The 20022-nt window shown below is 44.5% G+C and overlaps 1 protein-coding gene across 2 annotated transcripts; it reads left to right on the forward strand.

Annotated features, from left to right (window-relative positions):
* The first annotated feature begins 4592 nt into the window (after positions 1-4592).
* Positions 4593-20020, forward strand: LOC135555975 (myc-associated zinc finger protein-like). 2 transcript variants are annotated; one of them, XM_064988814.1, is made up of 7 exons: positions 4593-5668; positions 5995-6145; positions 14377-14744; positions 14910-15178; positions 18623-18686; positions 19316-19487; positions 19672-20020. In XM_064988814.1, exons 1-7 carry the CDS (start codon positions 5636-5638, stop codon positions 20001-20003), a joined length of 1389 nt encoding a protein of 462 aa, XP_064844886.1. In that variant the 5' UTR covers positions 4593-5635; the 3' UTR covers positions 20004-20020. The 2 variants fall into 2 exon arrangements, with proteins under 2 accessions (XP_064844886.1, XP_064844887.1); XM_064988815.1 differs by lacking the exon at positions 4593-5668 and having other exon boundaries at positions 6044-6145; positions 14382-14744.
* The last annotated feature ends 2 nt before the right edge of the window (positions 20021-20022 follow it).

A 20022-nucleotide genomic window follows, 5' to 3' on the forward strand; every position in this document is an offset into this window, starting at 1 on the left:
GTAACTGCTCGGCCTCCGACCGCAAGGCATGACAGAGAGTAGTGCGTACCACCCAGTACATCACTGGGGCCAAGCGTCCTGCCAGCCAGGACCTCTATACCAGGGGGTGTCAGAGGAAGACCCTAAAAATTGTCAAAGACTCCAGCCACCCTAGTCATAGACTGTTCTCTCTGCTACTGCACAGCAAGCGGTACCGGAGCACCAAGTCTGGGTCCAAGAGGCTTCTGAACAGCTTCTACCCCCAAGTCATAAGACTCCTGAACGTCTAATCAAATGACTAACCAGACTATTTGCACCCCCCCCTCCCCTCTTTTACAGCACTGCCACTCTCTGTTGTTATCATCTAGTCACTTGAACTCTACATATACATATTACCTCAATTACCTCGACTAACCGGTGCCCTCGCACATTGACTCTGTACCGGTACCCGCCTGTATATTGTTTCGCTATTGTTATTTTACTGCTGCTCTTTAATTACTTGTTACTTTTATTTCTTATTCTTTTTTTTAACTGCATTGTTGGTTAGGGGCTCATAAGTAAGCATTTCACTGTAAGGTCTACACCTGTTGTATTCGATGCATGTGATTAATACAATTTGATTAGATGTATTTAAATTGACCTTATATGAACTGTAACTCAGTAAAATATTTGAAATTGTTGCATGTTGCGTTTATATTTTTGTTCAGTAGATCTAACATCGGAAACTTATAGCATAGCCAAAGAGTGTTGAATATAAAATGACATTTCAAGTTTGGTCCCTATTCAGTTTGAAATGTCAAGCAGGCAAATTGTTTCAAAGCAGTTTTACTAAACCAAACGAACTTCACTGAAATGTTGGTAACCAGTAGTGGAGGCTGCTGAGGGGAGAACGGCTCATAGTAATGGCCGGAATGGAATGGTATCAATCACATCTTTTTTTTGGGGGGGGGGGGGGGGGGTTTCATGTCTTTGATATCATTCCATTCACTCCATTTCATTTCAGCCATTATTATGAGCCGTCCTCCCCTCAGCAGCCTCCACTGGTCTCCAGTTTAATGTATTGATCACTTCAACTAGGCTGGATGTGTCTATTCATAAAGTATTATCACAAGTTATACCAATAATTCCAGTAAAATGTGTTATAATTGTATAATATAGTTTTATCATTTCATCTTTGGTCTCTGTCTAGACATGGCTTCCTGCAGCAGTCTGCTGTCTGAAGAGCAGTTCCAGTGCTCTATCTACCTGGACGTGTTCACTGAGCCAGCCACCACAACTTCTGCAAGACGTGCATCAGAAAGTACTTGGGTAGCAATTACGTGTGCCAGTGTCAACTGTGTAAAATTACTTTTGATAGGAGACCAGATCTGTGTCAATACTTTTATTTCTGAGATGGCCACTCAGTTCAGGAAATCAGTTCAATGGAAAGCAACTAGCAGCCCAGGCCGGCACCCTACTAAGTCTGGAGAACTGGCCTGTGACGTCTGCACTGGGACGGAGCGCAAGGCACTACTTTCATTTCCTGGTGTGTCTCACCTCTTTCTGTGAGACTCACCTGCATCCTCAGCCCCGGCCCTGGAGAGACACAAGCTGATCGACCCCCTGGAGAGCCTGGAAGACAGAATGTGTAAGAAGCATGACAGACTCCTGGAGATGTTCTGGAGGACTGACCAGGCGTATGTGGGTCAGTTCTGCACTGAGACACACCACAAGGCTCACTACACCGTCCCTCTGGGAAGAGAATGGAGAAAGGAGGGCTCTGCTAGAAGCACAGGCGCAGAAGATGATTCTGGAGCGACAGCTGAAGGTCGAGGAGTTCAAACACTCCGGAGAGCTCAGCAACAGAGACACAGAACTTGACAAAGCAGACGGTGTGCAGGTCTTCACTGCTCTCGTGTGCTCCATTGAGAGAAGCCAGGCTAACTACATTTAGAATGTTAACGAGAAGAAGAAAAGTGCAGAGATGGACTGGAGTGTGTATCAAAGAGCTGGAGCAGGAAATCACTGGGGACCACCTCCTACAGAACGTGTCAGCCCTGCACCCCCCCACACTCACCCAGGTCCAGGACTTGTCTGAAATCAGTTTTCACAGTGCTCTGTGTGGAAGGGGTGTGAAGAGAGGAGTGAGGAGCACTTTGTCTCAGCTGGAGGAAAAAGTGAGGGGGGCTTTTTCTGAGCTTGAGGAGAAATGTCTGAACCGAATGGAGAAGTTTCCTGATTTGATGCTGAAGAAGATGCAGTGGATGTGACTCTTGACCCTGATACAGCAAATCCCAGACTCATCCTCTATGAGGACGGCAAAACAAGTGAAAGATTAATTCACAACAAATAAACCTTTACATTATGAACTACAATATGATCCAGAGGTGGCACCACAGGGTCAAAAGTATGTATTTTCTGGGGCCTGGAGTTTTCTCCTGATCTGATGACCTGATCAGGTAAAACTCCTATTCGTAGGCTATTCTGGAAAATAAGTATTTTCAACTTTCATTTAGAACTGAAAATGAACCCGGTTTCAACGTCCGGAAAATACTTATTTTTCAATGTCCGGAAAGATACCTTTTCAACGTCCTGGAAAATATGTACACTGAACAAAAATGTAATCGCAACATCTAAAGTATTAGTCCCATGTTTCATGAGCTGAAATAAAATATCCCAGAAATGTTCTATATGCACAAAAGGTTTCTTTCTCTTGAATTTTGTGTGCACATTTTTTACATCCCTGTTTGTGTGTGTTTTCCCCTTTGCCAAGATAATCCATCCACCTGACATGTGTGGCATATCAAGAATCTGGTTAAACAGCATGATCATTACACAGGTGCACCTTGTGCTGGGGACAATAAAAGGCTCTAAAATGTGCAGTTTTGTCACACAACATAATACCACAGATGTCTCAAATGTTGAGGGAGTGTGCAATTGGCATGCCGACTGCAGGAATGTTCACCAGAGCTGTTGCCAGAGAAATGTAATGTTCATTTCTCTACGATAAGCCGCCTCCAACTTTATTTTAGAGAATTTGGCAGTACGTCCAACCAGCCTCACAACCGCAGAAGACATGTATGGCGTAGTGTGGGCAAGCGGTTTGCTGATGTCATCGTTGTGAACAGAGTGCCCCATGGTGGCGGTGGGGTTATGGTATGGACAGGTATAAACTATGGAAAATAACACAATCGCAATTTGACTGCACAGAGATACCGTGACGAGATCCTGAGACACATTGTCGTGCCATTCATTCACCGCCATAACCTCATGTTTCAGTATGATAATGCATGGCTCTATGTCTCAAGGATCTGTACACAATTCCTGGAATCTGAAATCGTCCCTGTACTTTAATGGCCTGCATAATCACCAGACATGTTACCAATTGAGCATGTTTGGGATGCTCTGAGTCGACGTGTATGACAGTGAGTTCTAATTCCAGCAACTTCGCACAGCAACCCCCAAGTGACGAAAGCGTTCCACAGGGATGCTGGTCCATGTCGACTCTAATGTTTCCCACAGTTGTGTCAAGTTGGCTGGATGTCCTTTGGATGGTCAACCATTCTTGATGCACAATGGAAACTGTTGAATGTGGAAACACTTAGAATCTTTGCAGGTTTTGACACAAACCGGTGCCCCTGGCACCGACTACCATGCCCCGTTCATAGGAACTTAAATATTTTGTTTTGCCCATTATTCACCATCTAAATGGCACATATACACAATCCATGTCTCAATTGTCTCAAGGCTTAAAAATCTTTCTATAACCTGTCTACCCCCCTTCCTCTACACTGATTGAACTGGATTTAACAAGTGACCTCAATAAGGGATCATAGCTTTCACCTAGATTCACCTGGTCAATCTATGTCATGGAAAGAACACTGTTCATAATGTTTTGTACACTCAGTGTATTTATCACAGAACAACCAAGAAATGAAGAGTGACATCAAGGCTGTCTTTTAGGGCTTTTATGTAGCTCTGCAAAGATATGATTAAAAGACAGTACAGAAACACATCAGTCTTCAATGCACAAGTTGTTCTTGCTCAGTGTTTTCAAGGACTGAGAAGAAAGGGGCTACGAGTGTAGTACCAGGGTGCTCACAGTGATGTAAGCACCCAGATTAAATCAAATACATTCAATGAGATAAAAACAGAAGATGGTATCTTCCAGGTGCTGTAGCTGCCTCCTAAACATCAATAGGCACTACTAGTAGCGCAACAAATTAAAGTATAAACCAAAAGTTAAGTTCCCTAGCAATCTGATTCCCCTCCTGTCTGAACTGGGCTTGGGCCACTGACCATTAACCTAGATGTTCTGTTCTGCCTTGTGTACTGTTCCAGTAATTTGAAGTTTGATAGAATAACCATTGTAACTCTCCTACAACAGTCAAATTTGCAGCAGCATTATTTTTACAGCCAGAGATGCAGATATGAGTAAGAAGTCCAGTATCTCTGGAGCATTAGCCTACCTCACTTCTAGCCTTAACAATCTATTGAAAACAACAACGTTTTTGTCATTTTGATGTATATTGAAGCTGTTGCACCTGAAGCATGTATATTTACCTTTAAGATGCGCGTGATCTTGTTTTATTGCCTTAATACGTTTCTATTGATGTCACCCAGTTGGGTATTCTCAATATTATCTCACTATAAGGATGTTGTGATATGTTAGTTTGGAGTGGGGCAATCTTGCGCAATTCTATTACTAGCTGTTGATAAAATAGGTATTTATGTCGGCCGAACTCGCGGGGGCAAGAAGACGGATGCACGGGTCTATTGAAAACAGCGCACGCCACGGAGGAGACGGGAACAGAGAGGAGGGTGCATAAGCCACACTAAATACTTTCCCTTTAAACAGGGGACACGGCGGCGGGGGATAGATAGAGAGGGGAGAGGAGAAGAGATGTAAAAAAAATAAAAGGAAGAAAGACAGCGAGGGTGGGAGGGAGAGAGAAATAGAAAAAAAAAGAAAGATGTCGTCCTCTCGTTTGAAAAGCCGAGGCGAAGCTTTCGATTGCGGCCGATCGGGGACTCGCTAGTTAGGGACACGATTTTACGCAACACCGAGGCTTTTGGAATCCACCACCGCTTTGGCCTCACGGAGCTATCGAAATAAATGACTCTTCGTCCACGTATTTACAAACAACTGCGGACTTATTATTATTACTTTTTATATATTTTTCGTTATTTGTAATAACCAAATTTTGCATGGATTTGAGAATAGGATTTCTTCTTAGGCTGTAATATAAATATACAATGTAAATTGCATTGTAAATGCATCATTAAAAGCATGCATCAACCATTTTGTCGCATTTTAGTTATAATATCATGTTGCATCCTTTCGTCCCACACCATATAACAACATTTTAGTTGAACATTATCATTACTGTCAAAAAATATTGTCATATAACTGCCAGCCTTTCAAAATTGATCATTCATCTTCAATAATAATTTATGCTATTGAATGCACCGCGATTTCAACTTTCACACAGAGATATTCACCTTTTGAATTTTGAAACTGCAGAGAGGAACTAGGTAGGCTGCAGACATTATAGCCGGTGGAGTGATTCATCAGTTGGCCCCAGCCTATGGTTGGTTGGCGCCCAAGTCTCAGGTGGATATATATTTCTAGTTTTGACTCTTGGACTAAAAGTATCTGACATCATCCTGCTTCAAAATGGATTCTTCTTGGAGTAATTTTCTGTTTCAGGTAAGTTTGTGTGTGTGTGTGTGTGTGTGTGTCAGAGAAAGAAAGATACAAATTGTGTTTAATGTCTCACTCTTCAGAGTGCTATGGATGCAGAAGTGAATGCTCAGGGATCCTGGGATCATACACATGCTTATTATGTTTGTGATGTCATATAAATCTTAAGCTGACAATTTGCCAACTGTGCCCCTTACAGATTTGTTGTAGTATTGATTATGAGGGCAAGAGTGAGAGCTTGTGTGTGTGCTGACTGGGGTCAAAGGTGGCATGATCCTCCAATGATGTGTATTTCAAGCCTCAGCAGCTAATTCTTGCTCTCATTTCCCCAGACTCCGCCCTCACAGACCCAGTCTGAGACAGCCCTCCAATCAGAGCTGCTTCCGGACATGACTGGCTCCGCCCAGAACCCCCCTACAGAGCACATAGTCCCGCCCCCATCCACAGTGGACACAGCCGCCCTGAATGAAGAGCCTTTACCTGGTGAGCATGTAGGTTCTATATCCCAAAAGGCACCCTATTCCTTATATAGTACACTACTTTTGACCAGCAGCCATATGGCTCGGGTCAAAAGTAGCGCACTGTGTATGGAATAGTGTGGCGGTTGCCATTTGAGATACAGCCAGGATCAGGTACAATTTACTCAATTGATCAATTCCACAAGTCTATAATGATAATATTAGTATAATAATATATGCCATTTATAAGACACTTTTAAAGCGACACTCAAAAAAAAATATGCGTGGTCCCAGCGGAAATTTAATCCTGGCATTGCAAGCGTCATGCTCTACTGACTGAGCCACGGAGGACCACTATGTTTATTCAATATTATTCTAATTCAATAAACACATATGGAATCCACAATAAACTACTGGATAGGAGGGGAGTGGAGGGGCAGAGAGAGTTTTTCTTGTTGTCAAGAGTCACGGCTGCTGCAGACTCAGCGGAAGCACCTTGATGTCCTCTCTTTACATATCAAAGATGAAAACACGCACATACAATATGATATCTCTTCAGCCCCACCCTGATCCATGGGATTTCTTACTTCATGAAATAATGTCCTTTTCACACTCCCTGTGTCTGTTGCATATGTTTGTGACAGACAGAGAGGGGTGGAGAGAGAGAGAGGAGGACTAAAATGAGAGGTTGTGAGAGAGATAAAAAAAGACAAAGAAATGTAATAAAAAAATAATGAGTGAATCGTCTACATCTGTGATGGTGAGAGCAGTGCAACAATATTACATCACAGTTTCTGCCCAGCACGCACATAATGTTCTGAGAACCATACACTACCGCTCAAAAGTTTGGGGTCACTTCGAAATGTCCTTGTTTTTGAAATAAAAGTACATTTTTTACCCATTAATATAACATCAAATTGATCAGAAATACAGTGTAGACATTGTTAATGTTGTAAATAACTATTGTAGCTGGAAACAGTAGATTTCTTTTTATGGATATACACTGCTCAAAAAAATAAAGGGAACACTTAACACAATGTAACTCCAAGTCAATCACACTTCTGTGAAATCAAACTGTCCACTTAGGAAGCAACACTGATTGACAATAAATGTCACATGCTGTTGTGCAAATGGAATAGACAACAGGTGGAAATTATAGGCAATTAGCAAGACACCCCCAATAAAGAAGTGGTTCTGCAGGTGGTGACCACAGACCACTTCTCAGTTCCTATGCTTCCTGGTTGATGTTTTGGTCACTTTTGAATGCTGGCGGTGCTTTCACTCTAGTGGTAGCATGAGACGGAGTGGCTCAGGTAGGATGGTACATCAATGCGAGCTGTGGCAAGAAGGTTTGCTGTGTCTGTCAGCGTAGTGTCCAGAGCATGGAGGCGCTACCAGGAAACAGGCCAGTACATCAGGAGACGTGGAGGAGGCCGTAGGAGGGCAACAACCCAGCAGCAGGACCGCTACCTCTGCCTTTGTGCAAGGAGGAGCAGGAGGAGCACTGCCAGAGCCCTGCAAAGTGACCTCCAGCAGGCCACAAATGTGCATGTGTCTGCTCAAACGGTCAGAAACAGACTCCATGAGGGTGGTATGAGGGCCCGACGTCCACAGGTGGGGGTTGTGCTTACAGCCCAACACCGTGCAGGACGTTTGGCATTTGCCAGAGAACACCAAGATTGGCAAATTCGCCACCTGGCGCCATTTGCTCGTCACAGATGAAAGCAGGTTCACACTGAGCACAGGTGACAGACGTGACAGTCTGGAGACGCAGTGGAGAACGTTCTGCTGCCTGCAACATCCTCCAGCATGACCGGTTTGTTGGTGGGTCAGTCATGGTGTGGGGTGGCATTTCTTTGGGGGGCCGCACAGCCCTCAATGTGCTCGCCAGAGGTAGCCTGACTGCCATTAGGTACCGAGATGAGATCCTCAGACCCCTTGTGAGACCATATGCTGGTGCGGTTGACCCTGGGTTCCTCCTAATGCAAGACCATGCTAGACCTCATGTGGCTGGAGTGTGTCAGCAGTTCCTGCAAGAGGAAGGCATTGATGTTATGGACTGGTCCGCCCGTTCCCCAGACCTGAATCCAATTGAACATATCTGGGACATCATATCTCGCTCCATCCACCAATGCCACGTTGCACCACAGACTGTCCAGGAGTTGGCGGATGCTTTAGTCCAGGTCTGGGAGGAGATCCCTCAGGAGACCATCCACCACCTCATCAGGAGCATGCCCAGGCGTTGTAGGGAGGTCATACAGGCACATGGAGGCCACACACACTACTGAGCCTCATTTTGACTTGTTTTAAGGACATTACATCAAAGTTGGACCTCCATGGGTTGATCAATTTGACTTCCATTAATCATTTTTGTGTGATTTTGTTGTCAGCACATTCAACTATGTAAAGAAAAAAGTATTTTAATAAGAATATTTCATTCATTCAGATCTAGGATGTGTTATTTTAGTGTTCCCTTTATTATTTTGAGCAGTGTATATATAGGCGTATAGAGGCCCATTATCAGCAACCATCACTCCTGTGTTCCAATGGCACGTTGTGTTAGCTAATCCAAGTTTATTATTTTAAAAGGCTAATTGATCATTAGAAAACCCATTTGCAATTATGTTAGCATAGCTGAAAACTGTTGTTCTGATTAAAGAGGCAATAAAACTGTCCTTCTTCTCGGGACTAGTTGAGTATCTGGAGCATCAGCATTTGTGTGTTCGATTACAGGCTCATAAATGTCCATAAACAAAGAACTTTCTTCTGAAACTTGTCAGTCTATTCTTGTTTTGAGAAATGAAGGCTATTCCATGTGGGATATTGCCAAGAAACTGAAGATCTCGTACAACGCTTTGTACTACTCCCTTCACAGAACAGCGCAAACTGTCGCTAACCAGAATAGAAAGAGGAGTGGGAGGCCCCGTTGCACAACTGAGCAAGAGGACAAGTACATTAGAGTGTCTAGTTTGAGAAACAGACACCTCACAAGTCCTTAACTGGCAGCTTCATTTAAATAGTACCCGCAAAACACCAGTCTCAACGTCAACAGTGAAGAAGCGACTCCGGGATGCTGGCCTTCTAGGCAGAGTTGCAAAGAAAAAGCCATATCTCAGACTGGTCAATAAAAATAAAAGATTAAGATGGGCAAAAGAAGACAGACACTGGAAAGAGGAACACTGCCTAGAAGGCCAGAATCCCATTCATTATTGGTTTTGGGTGTGTTATGCCAAGGCCAGAGTGACAACCCACAGGACGGTTGACCCCCGGGGCCAGGACTGAGCAGTCCAGCACCTAGGGATTGCCTAAATAGGTATCTCCCCTGACGTGGGCATGTTTTCAATACTGACTCCTTTTGTCATACTGTATTCCATATAAGGCATGCAGACCTTATGAAAGTTGCCCAGTATATACCTTTAATCTTGGATGGCAACAACAACTGCCCGAGTCAGTGCTCAGACCATCCACAATAGACTGAGAGAGGCTGGACTGAGGGCTTATAGGCCTGTTGTAAGGCAGGTCCTCACCAGACATCACCGCCAACAACGTCGCCTATGGGCACAAACCCACTTTCGCTGGACGAGACAGGACTGGCAAAAGGTGCTCTTCGCTGACAAGTCGCGGTTTTGTCTCACCAGGGGTGATGGTCGTATTCGCTTTTTTCGTCAAAGGAATGAGCGTTACACTGAGGCCTGTACTCTGGAGCGGGATCGGTTTGGAGGTGGAGGGTCCGTCAAGGTCTGGGGCGGTGTGTCACAGCATCATCAGAATGAGCTTGTTGTCATTGCAGCAGTGGTGGGTCGTCAGGGCCAGCAAGGCCTTCTCTGCTGGCCTAAACATCATCAGAAAATACTTTAAAAAAGATATATATTTTCCCACAAATATGTATTAAATTATTCCCCAGAGTAAGAGTTACACTCTTCATTTCATAGCGTTCCTCTTGGTTGCACTGCTTCCAGCTCCAGGTTGAGATTTGGAGGGCTGGTCTTTATGTTAGATATTTTATCCAATCATATTCAGCCATCATGTGTTGCCAGGGGTCTAAAATCTGCCCTCAGGCCTTCAGAATCAACAGTGCGGGCGCTTGTAGCTTAAAGTGAATGGAAATTAAAATTTTGTGTCAACCAATCAGCTTTAGAGTTGGCTATTGTACGCCTGCTGGCTGGCTCCAGTGTTACACAGGAGCCAGCTAGCAGGTGTAGTGCCTGCACGTCTTTTGATTGGATTACCAACTAGGAAACTGAAATTGATCAACGATTGATTAACAAATTAATTCCCGTACTACTAAACTGTTTTTTCAACCCACAATGGCGGAAGGAGAAGATATTGATTTGGTCGAGGATATAATTATAACGCCATTCTCAAGACCAACTTTTCAAGAAAAGTTAGACATTGTCAGGAGAGGTAGACGCCGACGCTTCAAAGCCGACGCTACAAAGACAGGCTCCGAGAAGCACTGCAAACTGTACTGCTGGGAATGCCTAGTATTTGCAAGTGATCGATTTGGTGTTTGGAGTCACACTGGCTTTGCAAACCTGAGTTGTCTAACCAAGGCAGCAACGAGACACCAAAGTACGGCTGGGCACTTACAAACAATGGTGCTTTTGAAAACCTTTGGGGACACCCGAGTGGATCTACAGCTCAACAAACAAGCGCACAGGGCAACGAAGCTGCACAATGAAAAGGTATTGTACTCTTCCCCTGCAATTCTCTGAATAAAAATGTAAATTTCAAGGTGACGCAACGCCTGGTTATACTGCGTTTCTGTCTAAATGTATAGTCTAGAGCCATGGCATCATAATGATGGTAATAAGAGGTGGATTAATTCGGTTGGGACTGTGTAGGACTTCACTGAAGGCCCAGGCCCCAGGACCACGGCACGCTACTGCATTGCAGGCAATCTCAACGCTGTGCGTTACAGAGAAGACATCCTCCTCCCTAATGTGGTACCCTTCCTGCAGACAATGCCACCAGCCATACTGCTTGTTCTGTGCGTGATTTCCTGCAAGACAGGAATGTCAGTGTTCTGTTATGGCCAGTGAAGAGCCCTGATCTCAATCCTCTTGAGCAGGTCTGGGACCTGTTGGATCGGAGGGTGGGGGCTAGGGCCATTCCCCCCAGAAATGTTCATACAAATATTTACACATGTTAAGTTTGCTGAAAATAAACGCAGTTGACAGTGAGAGGACGTTTCTTTTTTTGCTGAGTTTAGTACGTTCCGTGGAACTGTCTTAAACTGCAGTAATTTATGTCTAAGATTATATGAACATGACTGGGCATTCAATCATATTTGTATCCATGCATCATCATCAATATCTTCTACCAGGTCTTCCTCACATTGTTGTTTTTCATGCTTTGTGTCATCGTTAAATCATGCCTGATTTAACCCTTGTAACAGTTTGGAAATGAACTTTGGAGGTTTATCAGACTGCCTTAAAATAGTTTCAATCTTTGATGTTTCTGTCTTCTCCATTGTTTGCTGCACAGAGAGAATAGTGTATCTGCTAAAATTCACCTCAGCTCCGTCACAGACTGGTCTTCCCTGGCTGCCTGACCCTGCAGAGACACATCCCCACCTCCTAAAATGAGGCATGACAAAGAATTACCTTGGTGTACATTTATAAATTTTATTATCCAAGAATAGAATCAGTGGTTCAATAGTTGAAATTACCATTATTTCCAGATCCCAGACTGTAACCTTAATCTTTAAATGTTTTCCTGTAGCTACTGTAGGTCTATCCATCAATTCAAGATGGACATTCACTGATATTGTGAATATACTGCAAAATTCACCTGAGCTCCGTAGACTGGTCTTTCCTGGCTGTCTGACCCTGCTTGGCATGTTATGGGGCTCCCGAGTGGCGCCCCCGAGTGGCTCAGCGGTCTAAGGCACTGCATTTCAGTGCAAGACGTGTCACTGCAGTCCCTTGTTCAAATAACTGACTTGCCGAGTTAAATACAAATAAAATTAAACTATCGCCATCTGATCCTGCTAAGACATGATGATCATAGTGTTGTGTACTGACGGTGCACCATAACAGTGAAGCCTGTAGAGCTGTTTATTACTGTGTCAGTTATAAAAATAGGGAATTAGTTAGGGAAACTGACAAATCAATAACATTACACTGCTATACTGCCTCGAATAAAAACTCACATTCCACAACAACAAAAAACATTAGAATTATCCGTCTTCAATCGTTTGGCCGCTGGTTTCATTGTTTGATTCAGGTCTAATGTGAATGAGGCATAAATAATACCTACTTTTGGCCAGCTCTCTCTCTGATGGTACATCAACTGGTGAAAGCTAGCGAAGTTCATTTACTTCTGTTGAAATGGGACAAAAAGGCTACAGAACATTTCCATACAAACAGCTGTTAGATAGTAATAAATGCCACCTCATATCGCTATCTGACAGATAGCTACAGGCTAGAGGTGAACTGACTGTGGTAACTACTAGCTAACGAATTCATTCACCTCAGTCAAGAGGGTATAAAACATCAGCTAAAGTTACATATCAGTTACACTACTAGCACTGGGAACACTTGTTTCTTTCTTCTATTAAGTTAAACAGCAGTTACCTTTCCAGCTACATCAGTCAACTAAAGAGTAGCCAGTTTCTGCTCTGCTTGCTTTTACAACTCAGAGAAAGAGCTCAACACATACACACTGAGAGCAGCTGCCTCTGTTCAACTCTCCTGTGCTGGTCCAGCCAGCTTTTCAAAAGCTTTGCCTTCACACAGCCTATCCACCCGCTCTTTGGTGTCCATGTGGTCCTAAATCCAGCTGTCTGACACCTCCAAACAGCCTACCTGACCGTTCTAAGGCGTCCGCATGGTCCTAAACATACCAGCGCCGTTTTTGGCATCACAGTGCAATGATAAAACTAGGGGGGGACAAAAATGCCATTTCTCCCAGTGAAAGTTGTGTCCCTGACTTTAACAGAACTACTACGTTTACTAAAAGTTCAAACATAGTTACATTTAATTACAAATTTGGATGTTCTCCAATTCTCAGATGTTCTCCAACTGGTTTGACTTTGAGAATGTTCTCAAATAGTTCAGAGACGGTTAAGAAACATATTCTTCTGTGGGAATTTCAGTACTTCAGCATAACGTTTGTTACAGGTTTCCTCATGGTTCTATTTAAAGTCATGTTCTCACATTGTCCCAAGAATGTTAAGAAACAACGTTCTTCTGTGGGAATTTCAGTACTTCAGCGTAACGTTTGCTATAGGTTTCCTCATGGTTCTATTTAAAGTCATGTTCTCAAATTGTTCCGAGAATGTTAAGAAAACTTTCCATAAAAAAAACAAGAAAACTTTAGTAACGTTCAGAGAACGTTCTAAGAATGTTATTTAAAAACATATACATTCCGTTCTCAGAATAAACAAAACTCTTTCCATCCTCTATCATATTAAGTGTGTTGGCCGCACCAACTAATTGGCCACACCTGATCTTAATGAGTGGTTGTTTCCTTTGAAATGGGGTCTGTTTGAAAAGACAAAAATGTGAAAAAAATTGCCTTTCTAGTTCATCCTGGTGGCGCAGTGGACTAATTCTATAGATAGAGAACAGAAGATCATAGGTTTGAACCTCACTGACGTTTCACAATCAAAAGTAAATGTGTTTGCATGTTTAATGCCTAAGCAAATTTACTTCCATGTGTCCTATCTATGCTTGGATTTCAAAACAGTTAACCCAAACTAAGTTAGCAGTGTTATTAAAAGTTTTACAGAAACATGTTACCATCAAATGACCTATAATTTCCCTTCTCAGAACCTTAATAAAACCTTCCAGGAAAACTTTCAGGAAACCAGAGTAAAATGTTCTTAGAACCTCCCTGCAATATAAAAATGAGCGTTCACAGAACAGGCAAAATGTTCACTTCTGTTCTCAAAATGTTTAGAAAGCTTTGCGTTTTACCGGTCAGGGGTCAAGAAACTTGTGGCTTCATTCCCAGAACCAATGGGAAATCAAAAACGTACATTCTCACAACTTCCAAGGAACCAAATGTGCTTGCTGGGTGGTCATTCACCAGATGCTTTCATCCTAAACAACTTACAGTATACAGATGTAGAGGGACCCAATAGCTTACTTATTCATTATGTCTGGCCCATGTAGGAATCCCAACCCACAATCTCTACCCTTAGTTCCCTTTCAGGAGTTACGTTCTCTCACACTTTTGTTTTCCCTCTTTCCTTTTCCCCTCTCTTTCTCTCTCTCTTTCCTCTCTCTTTATTTTCCATCTCTCCTTTAGAGAAGGCCGTCTCCAAGCCTGGCCGGCCCACACACATCTGCGCCACATGTAACAAGCAGTTTAAGAACAACTACAACCTCCGGCGCCATCAGTCGGTGCACACTGGCATCAAAATGAAGGACAGAGCAGCCAGAGAGAGGGAGGACGGGAGCAAGGGAGGAGGAGGGGGGCGGCAAACAATCCCTCTCTCCCTCCTCCACCTCTCTTTGCCCTCTCATCCTCCTCCCGCAGAATCCCTCCCCCAACCCTCCCCACTTGGAAACCAGGAGGGCCAACCTGTTGCGGTGGCCATCGCCCCAGCGACCGTCACCATGGCTGCGCCCCAGGTGCTCCAAGCTGCAGTTGTGGTTGCCGGGACAATGGTACAGGTTGGTTGGTGCCTGTTTTCTCATAATTATTGAAGAATCATTTGCTGCTCCCTATGCCGTTCTCACTCTCTCCTCGCCTACTTTATTGTGCAATGAAGCAAGAGTAGCTATACTTACCCCACAGCCAGCAATAGCCAACTGTCCCTTTCTTCTCATCAAACCTAGAACCAGAACCAGGGGCCTCAACCCTACCCCAACCCTAGCCCCAACCAGGTGAGGAAGAACCATGCATGTGAGGCCTGTGGGAAGGCCTTCCGAGATGTGTACCACCTGAACCGCCACCGGCTTTCACACTCGGACGAAAAGCCCTATCACTGTCCAATCTGCCAGCAGCGCTTCAAGAGGAAAGACCGCATGAGCTACCATGTACGCTCACACCAAGGAGGGGTGGAGAAACCTTACGTCTGCCCCCACTGCGCCAAGGGATTCTCACGGTGAGAAGGGGGATGACTGAGTGGTGGGTGGGGGGAGGGTTCAATTGTGAAACAAGTATAAACACATGCACATACAATACCAGTCAAAAGTTTGGACACACCTACCTACTCATTCCAGGATTTTCTTTATTTTTTGTATTTTCTACATTGCAGAATAATAGTGAAGACATTAAAACTATGAAATAACACATATGTAGTCACTAAAAAAGTGTTAAGCAAATCAAAATATATTTTATATTTGAGATTCTTCAAAGTAGCCACCCTCTGCCTTGTTGACAGCTTTGCACACTTGGCATTCTCTCAACCGCTTCATGAGGTAGTCACCTGGAATGCATTTCAATTCACATGTGTGCCTTGTTAAAAATTAATTTGAGCCAATCAGTTGTGTTGTGACAACGTAGGGGTGGTGTACAGAATATAGCCCTATTTGGTAAAAGACCAAGTCCATATTATGGCAAGAAACAACAGTCCATCATTACTTTAAGACAGGTCAGTCAATCTGGAAAATTTCAAGAACTTTGAACATTTCTTCAAGTGCGGTCGCAAAAACCATTAAACGCAATGATAAACTGGCTCTCATGAGGACCGCGACAGGAAAGGAAGACCCAGAGTCTTAGAGTTACCAGAGTCTTAGAGTTCATTAGAGTTACCAGCGTCAGAAATTGCAGCCCAAATAAATGCTTCACAGAGTTCAAGTAACAGACACATCTCAACATCAACTGTTCAGAGGGGACTGCGTGAATCAGGCTTTCATGGTCGAATTGCTGCAAAGAAAGCACTACTAAAAGACACCAATAAGAAGAAGAGACTTGCTAGCAATGGACATTAGACCGGTGGAAATCTGTCATTTGGTCTGATGAGATTTTAGGTTCCAACCGCCGTGTCTTTGTGATATGCAAAGTAGGTGAACAGATAATCTCTGCATATGTGGATCCCACCGTAAATCAAATCAAATGTATTTATATAGCCCTTCTTACATCAGCTGATATATCAAAGTGCTGTACAGAAACCCAGCCTAAAACCCCAAAACAGCAAGCAATGCAGGTGTAGAAGCACGGTGGCTAGGAAAAACTCCCTAGAAAAGCCAAAACCTAGGAAGAAACCTAGAGAGGAACCAGGCTATGAGGGGTGGTCTGTCCTCTTCTGGCTGTGCTGAGTGGTGATCATAACAGAACATGGCCAAGATGTTCAAATTTTCATAAATGACCAGCATGGTCAAATAATAATAATCACAGTAGTTGTCGAGGGTGCAACAAGTCAGCACCTCAGGAATAAATGTCATTTGGCTTTTCATGCTGTCTCTAGAGAGTTGAAAACAGCAGGTCTGGGACAGGTAGCACGTCCGGTGAACAGGTCAGGGTTCCATAGCCGCAGGCAGAACAGTTGAAACTGGAGCAGCAGCATGGCCAGGTGGACTGGGGACAGCAAGGTGTCATCATGCCAGGTAGTCCTGAGGCATGGTCCTAGGGCTCAGGTCCTCCGGGAGAGAGAAAGAAAGAGAGGAAGAGAGAATTAGAGAGAGCATACTTAAATTCACACAGGACAACGGATAAGACAGGAGAAATACTCCAGATGTAACAGACTGACCCTAGCCCCCTGACACATAAACTACTGTAGCATAAATACTGGAGGCTGAGACAGGAGGGGTCAGGAGACACTGTGGCCCCATCCGATGATACCCCCGGACAGGGCCAAACAGGCAGGATATAACCCCACCCACTTTGCCAAAGCACAGCCCCCACACCACTAGAGGGATATCTTCAACCACCAACTTACCATCCTGAGACAAGACCGAGTATAGCCCACAAAGATCTCCGCCACGGCTCAACCCAAGGGAGGGCGCCAACCCAGACAGGAAGACCACGTCAGTGACTCAATCCACTCAAGAGACGCACCCCTCCTAGGGATGGCATGGAAGAGCACCAGTAAGCCAGTGACTCAGCCCCTGTAATAGGGTTAGAGGCAGAGAATCCCAGTGGAAAGAGGGGAACCGGCCAGACAGAGACATCAAGGGCGGTTCGTTGCTCCAGAGCCTTTCCGTTCACCTTCACATTCCTGGGCCAGACTACACTCAATCATATGACCTACTGAAGAGATGAGTCTTCAGTAAAGACTTAAAGGTTGAGACCGAGTTTGCGTCTCTTACATGGGTAGGCAGACCATTCCATAAAAATGGAGCTCTATAGGAGAAAGCCCTGCCTCCAGCTGTTTGCTTAGACATTCTAGGGACAAGCAGGCCTGCATCTTGTGACCGTAGCGTACGTGTAGGTATGTACGACAGGACCAATTCGGAAAGATAGGTAGGAGCAAGTCCATGTAATGCTTTGTAGGTTAGCAGTAAAACCTTGAAATCAGCCCTTGCCTTAACAGGAAGCCAGTGTAGGGAGGCTAGCGCTGGAGTAACTGGAGTATATCACATTTTTTCGTTCTAGTCAGGATTCTAGCAGCCGTATTTAGCACTAATTGAAGTTTATTTAGTGATTTAACCGGGTAGCTGGAAAGTAGAGCATTGCAGTAGTCTAACCTAGAACAAAAGCATGGATTAATTTTTCTGCATAATTTTTGGACAGAAAGTTCCTGATTTTTGCAATATTACGTCGATGGAAAAAAGCTGTCCTTGAAAGTCTTGAGATGTTTGTCAAAAGATACATCAGTTTAAAGCATGGAGGAGGAGGTGTGATGGTGTGGGGGTGCTTTGCTGGTGACACTGTCTGTGATTTATTTCGAATTCAAGGCACACTTAACCAGCATGGCTACCACAGCATTCTGCAGCGATACGCCATGCCATCTGGTTTGCGCTTAGTGGGACTATCATTTGTTTTTTAACAAAACCATGACCCAAAACACACCTCCAGGCTATGTAAGGGCTCTTTGGCCAAGAAGGAGAGTGATTGAGTGCTGCATCAGATGACCTGGCGTCCACAATCGCCCGACCTCAACCCAATTGAAATGGTTTGGGATGAGTTGGACCGCAGAGTGAAGGAAAAGCAGCCAACAAATGCTCAGCATATTTGGGAACTCCTTCAAGACTGTTGGAAAAGCATTGCAGGTGAAGCTGGTTGAGAGAATACCAAGAGTGTGCAAAGCTGTCATCAAGGAAAAGGGTGGCTACTTTGAAGAATCTCATATAAAATATATTTAGATTTTTTGCTTACTACATGATTCCATATGTGTTATTTCATAGTTTTGATGTCTTCACTATTATTCTACAATGTAGAAAATAGTAAAAATAAAGAAAAACCCTTGAATGAGTAGGTGTGTCCAAACTTTTGACTGGTACTGTGTATGTACATGCACACATTTGTGAAATTAGTCTGGAGTTCTAATAGAATTCAGTTCTAAGTGACGTCTGTTTTGCAAGGGTAGCTCTATCGACGAGAAATGACCGATAAGACACAGATAAGACACACGTGGGATCTTAATCCTTTCTCCTGTCTGTTCTAGACCCGACCACCTCAACAGTCACGTCAGACAGGTGCACTCCACTGAGAGACCCTTCAAATGCCCGGTAATCCTCTTCTTTCTAACTCGCTTTAACGCTTTCACTCTCTCTCTTTCTATTATTGACCCTCGCAATTAATCTGTCTCGGTCCATTTGTCACAGTTAGTAAGTCACTTGTAATATCTCAGATGGGTCTTGCCATAAAGATCAGTCATTTACAAAATGACACTGATTGGCCAGATGGTGGCGCTATAACAAGCGATGAAAATGCTAACTTTGAAAGGTCATGCCCCTCAACCGGTTTGACTTAAAGTCATTCCATTCGGTACATAGGTCCCGGCTCACAAAGAGCAAATTTAACTCAGGGACGCATAAGGTTTGCCATGATGGATTTTATACTATTTGGGATTTTGTGAAAAACACTTAAAAGCTACTGAATGACCGATCTCCCAGACACTGCATCATTCGTGGGGGACAACATTTGAACTCTTGCTTTGTTCTTTCTCCCTGTTTTCAAACTTGTTTCCTGTCGTATGTCCCTTGCTTCTATGTATACACTGTATGAATGTGTTATAGGCAATTTAATGGCATTGACCTGCCTAGCTTCTAAAATATAGTGGAGAAGAAAAATGTCAAAATGTCCAAGCTTCAACAATGGTTTTGTGTGTGTGTGTGCGGGCGCGTGTGCTACACAGACCTGCACGTCTGCCTTCGCCACGCGGGACCGTCTCCGTGCCCACCTGATTCGCCACGAGGAGAAGGTGCCGTGCCACATTTGTGGCAAGCTTCTCTCTGCCGCCTACATCACTGATCATATGAGGGTCCACAACCAATCACAGCACCACGCCTGCCACCTGTGCAACCGCAGTGAGTGGACTTCCATGTTATTTTTTACGTGTGAAAGGAAAGGAGAATACCTGTGTAACGGAGGTGGTCACACAGGTATCCCTCTCTCATTCCTCATCTCTCATATGTCCTTCTCTTTTGTTCCTCGCCTTTTCTTATTTCTCAATGCTCTCTCTCCCTCCCGCTCCCTCCCATCTCCCTCCAGGCTTCACTACCCTCACCTATCTGCGTGTCCACGCTCAGAAACACCACGGCCAGGAGTGGAAGGAGAGCGGAGGGACGCGGGGCATGTTCGGCGGGGCCGGTGCCGGCGGGGTGCTGCTGTGCCAACTGTGTGGGGTGCAGTGCAAGACACCCACCCAGCTCCAGGGCCACATGGGCACCCACGCCGTCACCCAGGTCCAGGGCGCCCCCAGCCCCAGCAGTAGCCCCGCGGGGACCGGTACCATGGCTGTGGCCGTGTCTCTGTCAGGCAGCTCAACCGTGGGCCTGCTGGTCACTGACTGCTCCAGCATCGCCCCCCAGCCTCTCAGCTAGCAGCCAGGCCCATTGGAGA

This window comes from Oncorhynchus masou, chromosome 15 (genome assembly GCF_036934945.1).
Source record: "Oncorhynchus masou masou isolate Uvic2021 chromosome 15, UVic_Omas_1.1, whole genome shotgun sequence".
Taxonomy (NCBI): domain Eukaryota; kingdom Metazoa; phylum Chordata; class Actinopteri; order Salmoniformes; family Salmonidae; genus Oncorhynchus; species Oncorhynchus masou.

What these genes read in the sequence shown, in the direction of transcription:
- LOC135555975 (XM_064988814.1), top strand. Translation starts at nt 5,636, where the DNA reads ATGGATTCTTCTTGGAGTAATTTTCTGTTTCAG. An exon ending in TGCGCCAAGGGATTCTCACG is followed by an intron (nt 15,179 to 18,622) that starts GTGAGAAGGGGG and finishes TGTCTGTTCTAG; the next exon opens with ACCCGACCACCTCAACAGTC. An exon ending in CTGCCACCTGTGCAACCGCA is followed by an intron (nt 19,488 to 19,671) that starts GTGAGTGGACTT and finishes ATCTCCCTCCAG; the next exon opens with GCTTCACTACCCTCACCTAT.